Source organism: Acanthochromis polyacanthus, chromosome 1 (genome assembly GCF_021347895.1).
Source record: "Acanthochromis polyacanthus isolate Apoly-LR-REF ecotype Palm Island chromosome 1, KAUST_Apoly_ChrSc, whole genome shotgun sequence".
Lineage (NCBI taxonomy): Eukaryota > Metazoa > Chordata > Actinopteri > Pomacentridae > Acanthochromis > Acanthochromis polyacanthus.
In genome coordinates this window covers 36331881-36349279 of record NC_067113.1, presented here as the reverse complement: position 1 = coordinate 36349279, position 17399 = coordinate 36331881, and the positions used below count along the sequence as shown (strand labels likewise).

Below are 17399 nucleotides of genomic sequence, written 5' to 3'. Positions count from 1 at the left end.
AGCCAAGAAAAAACAAAGGTACTCAGGACAAACAACGGGCAGGAGGCCCCTATCACCAGTGAAGGAGTGGCAACGGAAGATGTGCAGGAGTTTGTTTACCTGGGCAGCAAAATAAGTCAGACAGGAGGTACAGACGAGGACATCTCGGCCACAATCAAGAAAGCGCGCCAGGCCTTTGCCATCCTTCGACCAGTGTGGAAAGCCACTGCTATCTCAACCCGCCAACTGTGTGTGACCTGTGGACTAGGGCCAACCAAGAGCCGATTGCCGTCCAGATCAGGAGGAGAAAGTGGCGATGGGTCGGCCACACGCTGAGGAAGGAACCTGCAACCGTCACCAGGCAGGCACTTGAATGGAACCCTGAAGGCAAGAGGAAGCGTGGGCGCCCAAAGCAGACATGGAGACGAACCGTCATCGATGAGCTGAAGACCATCGGCCTGTCTTGGGAGGAAGCCAAGAGGAAAGCCAGAGACCGGGGGAAGTGGAGAGCGACTGTTGAGGCCCTATGCTCCATTAGGAGTGAAGAGGATTAACGGAACGTTAACATCTAAAACAGCAAGGTAGTGTCTACAGATACGGACCCGTACCCGTAGCCTGTGGGCTACGGATACGGCACTTTCCATTTGCCAGACAGATACGGACCCGTACGCGAGTCTCGCGAGTCAAGAAGCTGCTAACCACTGCAAACTGTTGAAAGGTAAGCAAAGGTTAAGGTTAGGGTTAGTTTTAGGGTCAGGTTTAGGGTCCGTACCTGTAGTACTGATGCTACGGGTCCGTACCGCTAGCGTCTACCGGGAGTCACGTGACCAGATCTCGCGTATCTGATTGGCAAATGGAAAGTGCCGTATCCGTAGTCCACAGGCTACGGGTACGGGTCCGTACCTCTAGCAACAACCAAACAGCAAAACTCGTCCACAAAGATTAAATAAATGTCAAAACTGACAAAACTGTGCCAACAGTGACTGAAAAAGGACAAAAATTTGTACAAAAAGATTAAAGAAATGTCAAAAATGACACAGTTCTGTGAAAAATCACTTAAAAATGGTCAAAAATGACAAAAACTTGTCCAAAAACACTCAGAAACTGTTTCAAATATGACAAAAACTGTCATAAAATTCAAAAAATGTCCAAATCAACACATGATTACTATATTTTGATGTGTGAGCAGAGCAGAAAGGTGAACTGGATGAAGACCTGACCTCCATGGATCTTTAACGCTTTTCATTTTTGCCACTTATCCTGGAAATTACCTGATAATTTGACCTTTTCTGATGTCTCATGATCTAAATAAAAATTAAGGATGTCCTAATCAAGTCTTTTTGCCCTGATCTGATCTGAGTCATTTAATTATTTAATATCTACATGTACAGAGTTCCAATCTGATTCCATTTAATTGATAAGTTATTAAAATCAGTCCAGCATATCTGTTTGACATCTGAATATTGTTGTGAGAGTAAATGTAGTATTAGAGGGTAAATGTAGCATTAGAGGGTAAATGTAGTATTAGAGGGTAAATGTAGCATTAGAGGGTAAATGTAGCATTAGAGGGTAAATGTAGCATTAGAGGGTAAATGTAGTATTAGAGGGTAAATGTAGTATTAGAGGGTAAATGTAGCATTAGAGGGTAAATGTAGCATTAGAGGGTAAATGTAGCATTAGAGGGTAAATGTAGCATTAGAGGGTAAATGTAGTATTAGAGGGTAAATGTAGTATTAGAGGGTAAATGTAGCATTAGAGGGTAAATGTAGCATTAGAGGGTAAATGTAGTATTAGAGGGTAAATGTAGCATTAGAGGGTAAATGTAGTATTAGAGGGTAAATGTAGCATTAGAGGGTAAATGTAGCATTAGAAGGTAAATGTGGTGTTAGATGATAGGATGTACTGAGGCTCCAACAGATGCAGTAAACCAGTTTTCTCTCCATGATGTCAGTAGATGAAGATCAGCTGTAGTTCCTGGTTGTTCCACCAGGTGGAGCCTCTTCCTGTTTAATCCTGTAGAGACCAGAGGAGGTTAAAGCAGAGAGCATTGTGGGAGTTTAGCAGCAACGGGCACCATGACAAATACTAATGAGCAAGTTCATGACTTGTAACCAGAATTAATGCGTTTGGGGTTTAAGGTTTGTTGCAGATCAGTTGTTTTTGTTGAACTCCTCTTCGTTCTCCTGCTGCAGGTGAAGCTGTGTGACTTCGGATTCGCTCGTATCATCGGTGAGAAGTCGTTCCGGCGTTCGGTGGTCGGTACTCCGGCGTATCTCGCTCCGGAAGTCCTGAGGAACAAAGGTTATAACCGATCTCTGGACATGTGGTCGGTCGGAGTGATCATCTACGTCAGGTAGGAACTAACACTTTCAGTCTGTTTTCTTTGGTTTTAAAGGTAGAAATCCATAAGGAAACCACTCTCACTGTATTTATGAACTCATTACAGGTCATATATGTGATCTATTTATGTCTTTGTAGTCTCAGTGGGACGTTTCCTTTCAATGAGGACGAAGACATCAATGATCAGATCCAGAACGCTGCCTTCATGTATCCTCCTCACCCCTGGAAGAAAGTCTCACAGGAAGGTAAGGAACCAAACATGTCCCAGGTTTCTACTCCAGTTCTTCATCTCCAGTAACTTTATTGATGATCAGAGTTCTACCTTCATACTGGGAATGTGTTAGAGTTCCAGGTCCTTGATATCCATAGAGGAGAACGCCGCCTGGAGAAAGTTCTAGAGGAAACTAGGTCTACTGTAGAACTTTCTACAGTTGTTGGTAGGTCTACTCTAGAACTTGACAGTGAAGCACAGATTTCCAAGTGTGATGATATGTGGCTGAAGAAAACTTTAAAAAATGATTTTTGGTCAACTTCCATGGGTGGTTTTGTGTTTCTTTGTGGTCATTTTGAGTCTCCTGTGACCAGTAGTACCACAGTGAATGCGTAGTCCTGACAGCGCTGTGATTTGAGCTTGGAGAAAACCTCTAAAATGGGACTTTTGGGTGAACCCTCAAGGCTGGTTTTGTGTTTCTTTTTGGTGGTTTTGTGTATTTCTGTGGTCAGGAGCACCACAATGACAGTGTTGTGATATGAGGCTGGAGAAAACTTTAAACAGTGACTTCTGGGTAAACTTTAAGGCTCATATCAGCATGTGTGGTGGCTGGTTGATCTGATTTAGTTGATTTTATATAGAATGACTCTAATAAATGATGTAAAAACTCAGGAATAATGAGCAGATCTGGAGTCCTGTCACTGTCTTTGTTTCCTTTATAGAATAAAAACAGAAATCAAAGAGCTGCTGTGAAATGAAACTGAAATAAACAGGAAGCTCTGAGTTCAGTTTCAGTTTAAATATTGCTGCTTGTTTCTGATTAGTCATGTAATTTGTGGTCATCTCTGTGGGTCCTGGTGGGTTCTGGTGTTGGAGGTGACTCAGCTCCTCTCTGGTGACTCAGCTCCTCAGACGGTCGGCTTCACCTCGGTGTTGTTCCTCAAACACCTGCCCAGGTGACGCTGGATGTTCGGCCGCGCTGAGTCACGCCGCCGTGTGTCGTCTGATTGGTCCGCTGACAGATTTAAATCTGCTGAGTCACTCTAACCTCCCTCCACCTCCTCGTCCCTCCGACTGACTTCTGAATAAATCGAGTCGCCTGTTTGTCGGCCGCAGGAGGATTAAATGTCAGAGAATAAACTCTGAGTGCGTCAACAATCCTGCTTCTCCAAAGATCAGAGGAACGGAGCTCTGCTGCCCACAGGCAACACGACTCGCTGTGATGGAGCGAAAGTTTACAAAGTTTCTGCTGCTTTCAACTCAAACGCCTCATTTAGAGCTGAAGAAATAACATCATGTTCATCAGCAGTTAAAGGAAAGTCTGAACAAATGTCCAGAGAATGAGAATAAAATAATAAGCACTCTATTTATGCAGCATCTTTTCAAACCAAACAAACAAAACGAAATGATCCAAACAGAAAGAAAAGAGATTCAGAAGTTAAAGTTGGTGAAATAATAGAAGAACCAAAAATGGAAAGAGAACAAGTGGAGTCAAAGAAAATACAAGATTAAACCATAAACACAATGCTAAAAATAATAATAAATGTGTGAATAAGTAAATAAATTCAGCGTCGAAGAGAATGAAATGAACAAATAAGTAAAAATAATAAATTAGACAGTAAAAATAAAAATGTGTGAAGTGTTTATGTTCTGCCAGCATACATTCAGCATGAAACATCAAAACTGGTGTAAAACGACTCCAAAACGGCATTTTGAACAAAATTTGAGTCATTTTGAACTAATTTCAAACAATTCTAGACAGTTTTAAGGTGATTTTGGACGATTCTTCAGTTGGTTTGGCCCTTTTTGGCTTTTTTTTTTTGCTGTTTTGGTGAAATTTCAAATGGTTTTGGACAATTTTAGATGGAGAGTAAAATTAATGCAGCAGAAACAGAGAACAGAGCAGCAGGTTGTTGGAGATCCATCAGCATGGAGGAACATCTACTGATGATGAGCAGAGGAGAGGAGACATGGAGACAGAAAACAACAACAATTCATCACAAAATGGGACACAAAGCAACCACAAACAAAATTACTCAAAATGAAAAACTGACAAAAAATGAGAAAGAAAACAACACAAAAAGACACAAAACAACCCAAATGTAATACAAAATGGCAAAAGTATTAAATGAAGACAGAAAATACCAAAAACAAACACGACAAACAGAAATAAATGAAACACAGAACGACATAAATGAGACACAAAATGGCAAAAAAGGGATTCAGTTAAGAAACAAAGCAACAAAATGAGACACCAGACAAAAAACAAGAAAGAAAACAACAAAAACCGAAACACAACAACCCAAATGAGACAAAAAAAAATGGCAAAAAACAAGACAGCATAAAAGAAACACAAAAAAGATCATTAAATTAAGACACGGAACAACAAAACATGAGAAAAGCAGTGAAATGAATGCAGCGTGGTTTAGAAACAGTGAAACATCTTCTACTGATGATTTAACAGAAGGTTCTGATTCTGCCAGAGGAACGCTGCTTTAAAATAGAAGAGTGTAAAATGTTTATGATCAGTTTCATTCACATTTAATCAGAGTAAGCAGTTAAAGCTGAATAAACACACTTTGTCTGGTTGAATGAATCTTAATAAAAAAGATAAACAGCTGCTGAAACTGGCAAGAACATAAAAAATAGTAGTTTGTTGTTTCACGACGTGCGATCAGCTAAAAATGAGATCATTCTACAGATCTTTTCACAGTTTTTCAACATGTTTTCCTGCTACCTTTGCTGCCAGATTTTCACAGTCTGTAAAGTTTTGGTTCCTCCTCCTGATGACCACTAGCTGTATATTTAACGCTCTCAGCAGGAATCCTGCCGTTTGGACGCATCCTCTTCTCAGTGTGTCCGACTTTTAATCAGCTCCACCGTCTCACATACGAGCAAACAGCTTCTTCCCTCTTCTGTTCCAGGTCTGAGAATGTGGGAGGCAGCAAAAGACGTAAAACGTTCATTAGTAAGAAACACCCAAAGATTCAGACTCAGTCAGTGTGGTTTAAGGAAAACAGTCAGGTTTTAGAGCCTGGTTTTCATCAACAAATCCTTAAAATTACACCATTTATCAACCAGAACAGAATAATCCTACGGTCCTTGAACGAAACACCTGTGATGAACCGTCTTCTTGATAAATTCACCAAAACTGACCTTGAAATGATGATATTTCTGATCAGAACCACTTTATTCTGCATACTCAGAAAAGCAGAACCTTCCTCCTCCTGGTTCTGGTTCTTTAGGTTGAACTGCAGACCGTGTTTGCTCAGAGACAGACGAAAACCGACAAAATAAAAGCAGCAGAAACAGAGAACAGAGGAGGAACATCAAAATGACACTTTGGAGTAATTCGGGACAAATTTTACACCAATTTTGAACAAAATTGAAGTATTTCTGGATAATTCTCGACTGATTTTGGACGATTCTTGAGTCAGTTTGGACATTTTTTGCTCTTTTGGTGAGTTTTTGAAGCTGCAGTGTCTTTTTAAATGCAGTATTTTGTAGCTGCTGTTTTATTGGAGCTTCAATGCTTTTGTAGCTGAATAATTTTTGTAGCTGTAGTGTTTTTTTATATTTGCAGTGTTTTGTAGCTGCAATGTTTAGTTTCTGCTGCTGCAGTTCGGTTTGTGCCTCAGATTCGTGCAGACTGCCGTCCTTCAGTGGATTATCGGGTCATGTGACGGGCTGGAGGGATGGAGGGATGGAGGGATGGAGGGATGGAGGGAGGCCTGCCAGGGTCCGGCGGTTCTTGGAAGGGGAGCTGGGGGAGCTGGGGGAGCTGGGGGTTTATCTATTCATGTGGAGCCCATTCATGTGCATAATGCAGAGTGATGGAGGCCCCGTAGACCTGAGGGGCCCCGAGGTCCTGGAGCTGTTCAGACCGATGACCCCTGAAGAAATGTTAACATCATGTTAGCTTTGCTCATTAGCCCCGGCCGGCCCCTCTCCACGGGGGCCGGGCCTTCGTCCTCCTCCTCCTCATCATCTGTTCCTCCTCAGACACTTGACCCTCGCTTCACCTCCTCCCTGCCTCTGACTTTCTTCTGCTTCTCCTTCTGGTCTGTTTCTCTGCAGCCATCGACCTGATCAACAACCTGCTGCAGGTGAAGATGAGGAAGCGCTACAGCGTGGATAAGACCCTCAGCCACCCCTGGCTCCAGGTAGGACACCCTCTAGAACCCGGAGAACCTGGAGGAACCAGACCACCGGCTCACTTTAAAGCTGCTTCATCAACATTTTCACTTCCAGTCTGGATCAAGTGGCTGCAGGTCATGTGAAAGAGGTCACTTCCTGTCCTCGCTGTTTGGGTTTCACACAAAGAATTTAACTGTTTTCATTCGTCAGCGCCGAGGAGTTCCTGCTTTTCTTCATTTCACCTCACAGTCATGAAGCTTTTTCTGCTTGTTTACGTTAGAATTGTTTGATCGCTGCTCAGTTAAAAAGGCAGAGATGATTCTAAACCTGAGATCCTGATTTTTTCCTGTTATTAGGATTTTTAATGAAGCTGCTATGATTTATAGATTTTAAAGGGCAGAAATTATATTATCAATAGAGACATGACTGACTGAGCAGGATTTATTCTGAAGGTTTAATATAATAATTATATAATTTTATATAATTTTCTCCAGTTAATGAGCTGAACTGTAAAAGTTCAGCAGCAGCAGCTTTCTACAGGAATGAGTACACATTTCTTATAATAACAAGAAAATAGTTTTTTAACTGCAATATAAGATTTAATAACTGTAATTTTCATGGTTATTATTGCATGGTAAAGGATTTATCGTACCATAATTATAAAGTACTTGTTTGATACTTCCAGTGTCACTATAATTATTATTTCAGTTTATTATTATTAAATCCCTGTATAATTATGAAGGTGAGGGTCTTATTTTATGTCATTATTATATGTTTTTATAACATCATAAAGCTCTTAGAATTATTTTATTTATTGCTTTTACAGAGTTTCTCCATGAAATGTAGAATTTTCTTATAATTATCCAACAATTAAAAGACAGAGAACAGTTCCATAATTATAGTATTCATCATCCTGTTCCTGATAAAACGGTAAAGCTCCTGTAATTATTTGATTTCCTGCAGTTAAGGAACTGAAATGTAAAAGTTCAGAATCACACGTAGAATTTCTCCAGGAATTACACAAATTATTCATAATTATATGAAAATTAAAGGATAAGATTCCATAACTGTTATATTCACGATCATAACTGACTGTAATTGATCTCATATTTATTGTTTGATATTTTCAGGCCATCTGTGATTTCAGTTTGTAGTTTTCAGTCGTTGTGAAGATCTGACATGATTTAGTTTAATTATAAATGTGTTAATAACTTCATGAAGCTCTAGTAATGATCTTAATTATTGCCTACAGAACATGAGCTGAACGTGGTTTCTCCAGGTTGTCCACGTGGTTCAGTTTTTAGAAGATGAGGAACATTTATGGCTCTTCTGCTTTCATGTTTTCAGAGCTTATCAGACTCATCTCCAAACGTTCTTTCTCAGGGTTTCCACTAATCAGAAGGTTGCAGGTTTGATGCCAGTTTTTTCCAGAACTTGTGCTGAAATCTACGATTTCTGGCAACTTTCAGGAACTTCTCCAGGAACGTGCTGACTTAATGGTTGAAGCTCAGAATCATTCTTCAGAGGAAGCTGCTGTTGTTTTTCAAGGTTCTGAAGCTCCAGAGATGTTTATCAACACTTCTTTTTTCTTCTTTTCCTTCTTCCTCTTCTCCTCATCCTCCTCCTTCTTCTTGTTGTTGTTCTTAATCTCCATCTTCTCCTTCTTTTTCTTCTCCTCCTCCTCCTCCTCTTCCTCCATCTCCTCCTCCTTCTTCTGCTCCTCCACCAGGACTACCAGATGTGGTTGGACCTGAGGAACCTGGAGTCTCGTATGAACGAACGCTACATCACCCACGAGAGCGACGACCTCCGCTGGCATCACCACGCTCAGCTCAGCGGCCTGGACTACCCGTCACACCTGGCCAACGGTCCCCATGGCGACGGCATCGTCATGGAGCGCTACCAGGAGAAGGAGGAGGAGCTGGAGACGCTCAGCGAGAGGGTCAGCGAGCTGTGAGGACGAGGTCATCCACAGAAAACACGACGAGTGTAAGAAAACGAAAGAGAGAACAAACCAGGAGACGACCTGCAGGTGAATCCAAACACGTTTAAAGACGACAAATAAAAACAGCTTGTTGAATTCATTAAAAAAAAGGTCCGAATTATCACCTAAAATCACTTCATATTTTATCGAGCTGCAGCAGGAGTCCAGCAGAATCCAGATCTGTGGTCAGGATACTTCATAAGCCTTCTATTTATCTCATCAACCTGAGAAGTCCTTCTTTTCTATTGATTTGATCCTGTTATTAGGATTTGTTCTGTCTCTACAAACTTATTTATTACTTCTGCTGATTTCTAACTATCAGTCCTTGTTTTGTTGTTTTTTCATTTGGCATCCTTCTGTGTAGTTTAGAACGGAGCAGCTTTCACTATTTTAACACAAAATGCAGTAAATGGTTTTCTTTTAGTTTCTTTAACCTCCACAGTTGTTCATCAGAAAGACCAAAAACCGCACAACTTTGAGACAATCAGTAAAAACAAAGTCCCTCCTGACCCTCGGATGATTTTTCTACAAGAACTTTATTATATTTAGTGAAGCCGTGCAAAGTTTTTTCAATGTTTTCTGCCAAAATCTGCCTATATCTGGATAAAAAGTGGACAGACCTGGTATCAGATGTCGATAAAATGAGATTTTATCGACATTTGATACCAGATTTTTCAATATTTGTCAAAATGGCTCAACAACTGTTCAACATGACAAAAGATGTTCAAAATTACACTAAATTGCCTCAAAATTATTGAAATTTGTCCAAAAAATGACAGAAACCTTCCAAAAGGACTCAGTATTTCCCCAAATCATTTCAAAAATGTATAAAAAAGGACCTGAAATTTTGTCGTAAATGACTCGAAATTTGCCAAATATCTTCAGACTGACACACCTGGATGGATTTAAACTGATCTGGGGTCAGTTTTTACCAGAACTCAGATGTTTCTCCTCCTAAAGTCATGGTTCTATCTGATGGACTGATGAAGTTCTGGAAAAGTCCATAAAAAGGTGATAAATCTGGACCCACCTCTGTGGACTTCAAGCACCTGGAATGTTCTAAGAGAGACTAAACTTAAAGACTGGAAGCAGGAAAGGAGAACATCTCCTGGCGAAAGTTCTAGAGTAGAACTACGCTAGAACTTTGTCCAGGGAACGTTCTCCTCTATGGACTTCAAGAACCTTGAAGTTTCCAATTCTGAATGTTGGATGAGAGACTAAACTTAAAGACTAGAAACAAGAAAGGAGTATGTCTCCTGGAGAAAGTTCTAGAGTAGACCTACTCTAGCACCAGTTGTCAGTAGGTTCTGGAGGTGGAGAACAACTTTTATCAAGGATAAACCGAAGTCCATCACCAAACAGGAAGTCGGATCAAAAGTCATGGAGTGTTTACAGTAGAGTTTTTATCCATTTCTACGGCGTCTCAGAGGGCTCAAAGTGTTATGAGTATGAAGATATGAATGCTTCTGTTGCTTGTCTCATGATTTAATCGTCTTCTGTTCACGATATTTAATCGAAGCAGTTAAACTTCACGTTTCAGTTCCAGTCACAAGATTCATGCCAGAAACAGATCTCCACCATTGTGAGAAGTTGTTCTGCTTTTTAGGAGTCTGTGTAGCATTCTGGAATGAAAACCCTCCGTCGCTCCACACAAAACCAAAAACGAGCAGAAAGAAACGCGTCGTTCTGTCGTCCAAACTCTGGATCCACAACGAGAAATATTTCATATTTTAATTTCAGTCTGTAAAAAACTAAATAAAAAGACAACAAGCAGCACGACGCGTCTGTTTCCTGTCCGACAGGTGAGCTGAACACCTGAACGCTACGCTACGCCTTTGTCGGCTGTTTGAATGTTTGTCTTCAGCACAAAGTGGAACCCAAATACGCAGTGTTCTGGTTCAGTATGAGGAGACAGAACCTGAGGTAGAACCAGAGAACTTTCATGTCATTTATGATAAAGTTATGAACATAATGCTAGCTAGCTAGCTAGCATCCACCTGGTGGAACAACCAGGAACTACAACCGACATACATCAGCTGACATCATGGAGAGAAAACAGGTTTGCTGCAGTACATCCTTCATTTACCTTCTAATAGTACACACTAATTGGAAATGAATGAAGTAGAGATGAAGATGTTGGTGTTTAAAGATATTTTATTGGTAAACTGGTTTAAACTGGTCTGGTCTCCTCCATACAGAACCTCCAGGTCTATCAGACACGGTTCTGATGCTGCCAAACATCTAAATAAGGGCTGCTTCCTTCAGGCCTCGTCGTCTTCGTGCCTCTTCTCTGAAACCGATGTTTCAGTTTCACACAAACGCCATCCTTCCTTTGTTTTCTCCGTAAACAGGCGGTTTTCTGCTTGAAGCATCTGTTGAAATCTGTGTTTTCTGACTGTTTATGTGCTCTAAAGAATCTGTAGTTCCTGGAAGAGCAAGTCTGATTTTAGAACAGAGAGACGGAAGTTTTACTGGTTTAACTGCAAGTGTTCGTCCAGATTCTGTACATTTGAGTTTGATTTCAGATCTAAATGAGGATCTACTGTGAGAAACCAACAGATGAACTGTTATTTAATGGTTTATAAACTCAAACATCACCACTGAGTTCCTTTCTCTACATTTCAGTGTAAATAAACCAAGATTCAACTCATTCTCTTAAAAAAACAACCTCCAGTTTACCTGAAAAAAGCTCAGTCTGAGGTTTACTTTTGTTCCATTTAACTTCTAAAATGAATCTTTTTAAATGTTGAGATGTCAGAACAACAAGGGCTTCTATCAGACGGTGTGAAAATATGAGTTTTATCTCTGAAAACATCCAAGATTTAAGGACATTACTGATCCCTGCCAAGAACTGTTCATGTGGTTTTCATTCCTGCAGTCACACACTGCTGCTCTGTCAGAGGTCAAAGAAAGTCTCAGTAATCATCACGAAAGCATCCATGTTTCAGCTGTACAAACACGTTTCACCATGCTGAATGTATCTCCAACAAGTTGCTCATCAAGCTCACACTTCCTCTGTGTGAAGCCGTCCAGTGACTCAAACTTTGTTCAAAATGACTCAAACTTTGTAAAAGAGTCCAGTTAAAAGGGTAAATATTCCACTAAATACTTTATTTCTGTGAGTATTTGTTATTATATTTTATATCCAGGTAATAAAATACATATTTAACTATAATTCATGGATATTTGATGAATTATAATCATAAACAGGTTTTAAAAAACACTATTAAATCAATATTTATGTGTTTATATTGGATATAATTTTATCGTTTCATTGTTTATGTACATGTAATAAGAATAAATATATTTTTGTGTTAGTACATATAAGAATGATTAATTATAATTAGTCATTATAAAAAGGACCATAAAGTGCATATTTATGTTTAATTTAATAAAATTTGATGATCTGTTGTAAACGAGCAGTAGAAACATCAAGAAAATAATTATTTTCATTATAAGCAGATTTAAAAAACATTAGCAGCATTAAATATTTGAAATTAATTAAAATAAAACATACAGAATTGTGCAGCACTTATTGTTTTTAAATGTGCTTCTTAAATAAATTTGATTTGACGTATTAATAAAAGACAAATAACATTTACACTCAACGAAAACATAAACCAACACTTTTGTTTTTGCTCCCATTTTTTATGAGATGAACTCAAAGATCTAAAACTTTTCCCACATACACAATATCACCATTTCTCTCCAATATTGTTCACAAATCTGTCTAAATGTGTGATAGTGAGCACTTCTCCTTTGCTGAGATAATCCATCCCACCTCACAGGTGTTCCATATCAAGATGCTGATTAGACACTATGATTAGTGCACAGGTGTGCCTTAGACTGCCCACAATAAAAGGACACTCTGAAAGGTGCAGTTTGGTTTCATTGGGGGGGGTCCACTCCTCTTCAATCTCTGTGTGAAGTTGCTGGATACTGGTGGGAACTGGTCCACGCTGTCGTATTCGCCGATCCAGAGCATCCCAAACATGCTCAATGGTGACATGTCTGGTGAGTCTGCTGGCCATGCAAGAACTGGGACGTTTTCAGCTTCCAACAATTGTGTTCAGATCCAGTCTGAGGCACACCTGGTCACTGATCATGGTGTCTCATCAGTGGGATGGATTATCTCAGCAAAGGAGAAGTGCTCACTGTCACACATTTAGACAGATTTGTGAACAATATTGGAGAGAAATGGTGATATTGTGTATGTGGAAAAAGTTTTAGATCTTTGAGTTCATCTCATAAAAAATGGGAGCAAAACAAAAGTGTTGCTTTTATATTTTTGTTGAGTGAAATAATAATAATAATTTATGATTAATTTAGTCATAAATGGAGCCTGAAGCTTCTCGTTGGGGTTTTTATTTAATAATAAGTCAAAGTTGTTGATGATATTTTTAGTGAAGAGGATTTTTTTAAGTTAAAGAATAAATAATAATAATAAAAATTTGGTTTAATTTTCAGGTTGAGTTTAGTAAAAGATCCCAGTTTGGGTTAAATATTCGTCATTAGAGTGACAACTGAGAACATTTGTGACGTTTTCAGGTTTTTATAAATAATCTGGACTTTAAGAAATGAGTTTAAATGTGACGACACCGACGGAGCAGCAGTTCCTGACATCTGGGAATGAAACCGAATAAACCTGAATGTATCCTAAAGATCTGCAGCTAGACGAGGATTTTAAAGTGTTTCTGAGACGTCTGCTGGTTTCAACAGAAAAGACGGATGTAGCCGCTGTAGCGCCACCTGCTGGTCTGTTAGCCGCTCATTTAAAGCCTCACATTCAAGGAGATTTGTTGTTTTATCATCTGTTTTCCTCTAAATCAAACCATCGTTCCTAAATTAACAACAAGATGTGTTGAAAACTTCAAATTAGTGACTGAACCCAGAAACTGATCAGGAAATATTAATTAATATTTCATAAACCAAAGCTACAAATGTTAAATCAGACAAATATTGAACAGAAATACAAGTAAATAAATGATTTCTACAACATTAATAAAACAAAATAAAAGCATTTTAAACAGCACATTTACACCCTCTAGTGGACAGATTATAACGCTGGTGTTACGAAAAGACGCTAACAAAAGAAAATATTCAGGTTAAAACTCTATAGAGGGATTTATGGAATGATTTTATCTGAGAAATGTAAAATGACTCCAAATTTATCTAAAATGATTCAAATATTTCCAAGATGATTTCTAAAAAATTCTAAATTATTCAAAAATGTTCCAAAATGATTAAACATTTCTCCAAAATGATTCAATTTTTTTTTAAATTATTCAATTTTTTTAAATGATTCAGTTTTTTAAATAAAATTATTTAAAATTGTCCCAAATTATTTTTAAAAATGTAAAAAATTATTCCAAATTTATCTGAAATGACTCAAAATTTTCCAAAATGATAAAAAAATTAATAAATTGTTACATTTTTTCAAAAATGATTAAACATTTTTTCAAAATTATTAAAACATTTTAAAAAATAATTAAAATTTTTCCAGATTGATTCAAAAATTTCCCAAATTGATTCAATCTGGAATTTTTTTTAATTATTCAAAATATCTTTGAAATGATTCAACATTCTTTAAAATGATTCAAAATTTGTAAAAAATTTCCAAAATGATAAAAGAAATTTAATTTATTGTTCAAATTTTTTCCAAAATAATCAATTTTTTCTAGTCTGACTCAAAAATTTCCAGTGACAATTTGATTCAAACATTTTTAAAATGACTCAAAATTTCTCTTAAGCTGCTCAAAATTTTCCAAAATTTTTTCTAAATTTTCCGAAATTTTCTAATTTTTTCCACAGTGATTCAAAATTTCTCAAATGATTCCATATGTTTTAAAAATGATTCAGAATTTCTCTGAATCGATTCAAAATTTTTCCAGAATGATTCCAAGTTCCTCTAAATGATCTCCTGGCCCTTGTGACCCAGGAGTCCATTATTGATGTGGAAATTCAGGAATAAACTTTTTAAAATATGACTTCATTTATTTATGAAACACTTGAAGGATGAGAACCTACAGAATGAATAATAAAGCTAATTTAGCTGAGAAGCTACGGCGCTTTAAATTACAGAGAATCTTTATTGAAGTTTCAGATGAACAGAAAAATAATTTCCCGTTGATTTAATCAGATTGATTTTTCCCACCAGACTCACCCCCTACTGGCGGTTAGAGAGAATGCATGCTAACGGCTACGTCCATCTTTTGCAGACTGTTAGCTCCGCTAGCTGTTAGCATCTTACTAAGCTAACTGTCTCCACCCTTTAACCTGCTGGTGGATTATTTTCATATTTCAGACGATGTTTCAGGATTAACGATGATTTAAGGTGGAATGTTATTCTGACTTAAGGTGGAATGTTATTCTGATTTAAGGTGGAATATTTTGCTGATTTAAGGTGGAATATTCCGCTGATTTAAGGTGGAATAATCTGCTGATTTAAGGTGGAATATTTTGCTGATTTAAGGTGGAATATTCCGCTGATTTAAGGTGGAATAATCTGCTGATTTAAGGTGGACTATTCTGCTGATTTAAGGTGGAATATTTTGCTGGTATAAGGTGGAATATTCTGCTGATTTAAAGTGGACTATTCCTCTGCTTTAAGGTGGAATATTTTGCTGATTTAAGGTGGAATATTCCGCTGATTTCAGGTGGACTATTCTTCTGCTTTAAGGTGGAATATTTTGCTGATTTAAGGTGGAATATTCCTCTGATTTTAAGGTGGAATATTCTGCCGATTTAATGTGGAATATTCCGCTGATTTAAGGTGGAATATTCCTCTGACTTAAAATGGAATATTCCACTGATTTAAGGTGGAATATTTGTCTGATTTTAAGGTGGAATATTCCACTGATTTAAGGTGGAATATTCTGCTGATGTAAAGTGGACTATTTTGCTGATTTAAGGTGGAATTGGTCCCTTTTTTCTGAATGTTTTTCTAAATGTTTCTTCAGCCTCTGAACAGTGTTTCTGTCTGCTTTCCTTAAAGATGTATTTTTCTTCTGGATCATGTTTAAATAAAGAGATTTTAAAACCAACTGGACAAGTTTGAGTCGATTCTTAGAATAGAATAGAATAGAATAGAATAGAATAGAATAGAATAGAATAGAATAAAATAGAATAATAGAATAGATCTTTATTGTCAGTGCTACAGAGAACAATGAAAATCGGTTTGGTACTCTCTGAATAGCAGCATTGAAAAAAGACTATAGAACACACTAAAACATAGACAACCCTAATTATACACAACATAAGAGCAGCATGCTAAACGGAAACGGTTCGTGGCTGGAGAGCTGCTCTACACATGATTACTGCACATGAAGTATGGATTGCACTGACATCAATATTGAACCTGTAGCTGTGATCATGTTCATTCAGGGGGGGAGGAGACATTTGGCAGCAGCTTGGAGATAAAAGCTGTTTCTGAGTCTGCTGGTTTTGACTCTAAGTGTCCTGTAGCATCTACCTGAGGGGAGAACAGAGAAGGTCCTGGATGTGAGGGTCTCTGGTGGTTCCTCTGACGTCTGCAGGAGTAAACGTCTGTGAGGGGGGGTCCCAGTCATCTGCTCTGATTTTTATAAACACATAAATGTTTATAAAAATCCTTACTGTAAGATGTTTATGAGGGGCCATTATTATTGTTATTATTATTATTAATAATATTATTGTTGATGCTAAAAGTGTCCTGAAGCGACAGTTCACTTGTTTCTTATTAAGTAAATTCATCAAAATCCTTCAGAAATTTGTCATTTTTCTGAGCAAACTCTAAATCTAAAGGTTACTGTTCAAAAATGTTAATTTTCAGGTATTTTTGAACATTTTAGATTCATAAAAATAAAGATAATCCATTAAACACATTAACTTAAAGACATTTTTGCTGTTTTTCTGACATAATTTAGTTCAGTCCTTCAGTTTCTGTGAAAGATTTCTGTTTTTTCCGAACAAAATCTAAAGATTGATGTTCAGAAATGTCCCTGTTTTATTTTTGTATATTTCAGATGAAGAAAAAATGAAAATCATCCACGAAACACACAATTTTGATAATAATTCAGTTGCAGATTAAGAATGTTAATTTTTTGTTATTTTTATATATTTCAGATTAAAAATAAATGAAAATAATCCATTAAACACACAGTTTTGTGTGTTTTGGTTCTAATTCAGTTTAATCTTCCAGTTTCCTGCAAATATTGTTGACTTCTATCAGTAAACTCTCAAATTCTGAAGATTACAGGTTAAAAATGCTCATTGTCAGGTAGTTTTGAACATTTCAGATCCATGAAATTTTAAAAAATTATTAAACACATTAATTTAAAAACATTTTTGCCGTTTTTCTGATATAATTCAGTTCAATCCTTCAGTTTCTCTTGAAGATTGTTGTTTTTTTCTGAGCAGACAGGCTTTAAATCCAAACATATTCTAATATTATGTGTTAAATATATTAGATATGAATAATATTTTATAATTTGACACGTTTAAAACCCATTTTCTGCTTTTTTTCTTTGCTTTTTGCTCATTTCTTCCCTCAGACGGAAACTAAATCCCTCATTTTACCAGAAATGGCCACTAGATGGCGCCGCATGAGAGGCTACAGGAGTGTGTGTGTGTTGTAGTGTGTGTGTGTGGATGTGCATATTTGTGTGTGTTTTTTGTGTTTTAACAGGTTTGCTGTGTGCTGTGTGTGATTTCAGTCTTTGTCATGCAGCATTTTGTCTGCCGTGTGTGTGTGTCTGCCGTGTGTGTGTG

General features: G+C 37.6%; 1 protein-coding gene across 1 annotated transcript in view; it reads left to right on the top strand.

The window, feature by feature from the left end:
• prkd1 (protein kinase D1) overlaps positions 1 to 15694 on the top strand; it is a 69366-nt gene extending 53672 nt beyond the window's left edge. The window contains exons 18-21 of the mRNA XM_022205393.2: positions 2172 to 2332; positions 2458 to 2564; positions 6608 to 6693; positions 8397 to 15694. Coding sequence (XP_022061085.2) covers positions 2172 to 2332; positions 2458 to 2564; positions 6608 to 6693; positions 8397 to 8624 — 582 coding nt within the window. The 3' untranslated portion in view covers positions 8625 to 15694. The remainder of the gene's footprint in view (positions 1 to 2171; positions 2333 to 2457; positions 2565 to 6607; positions 6694 to 8396) is intronic.
• Positions 15695 to 17399: the final 1705 nt, after the last annotated feature.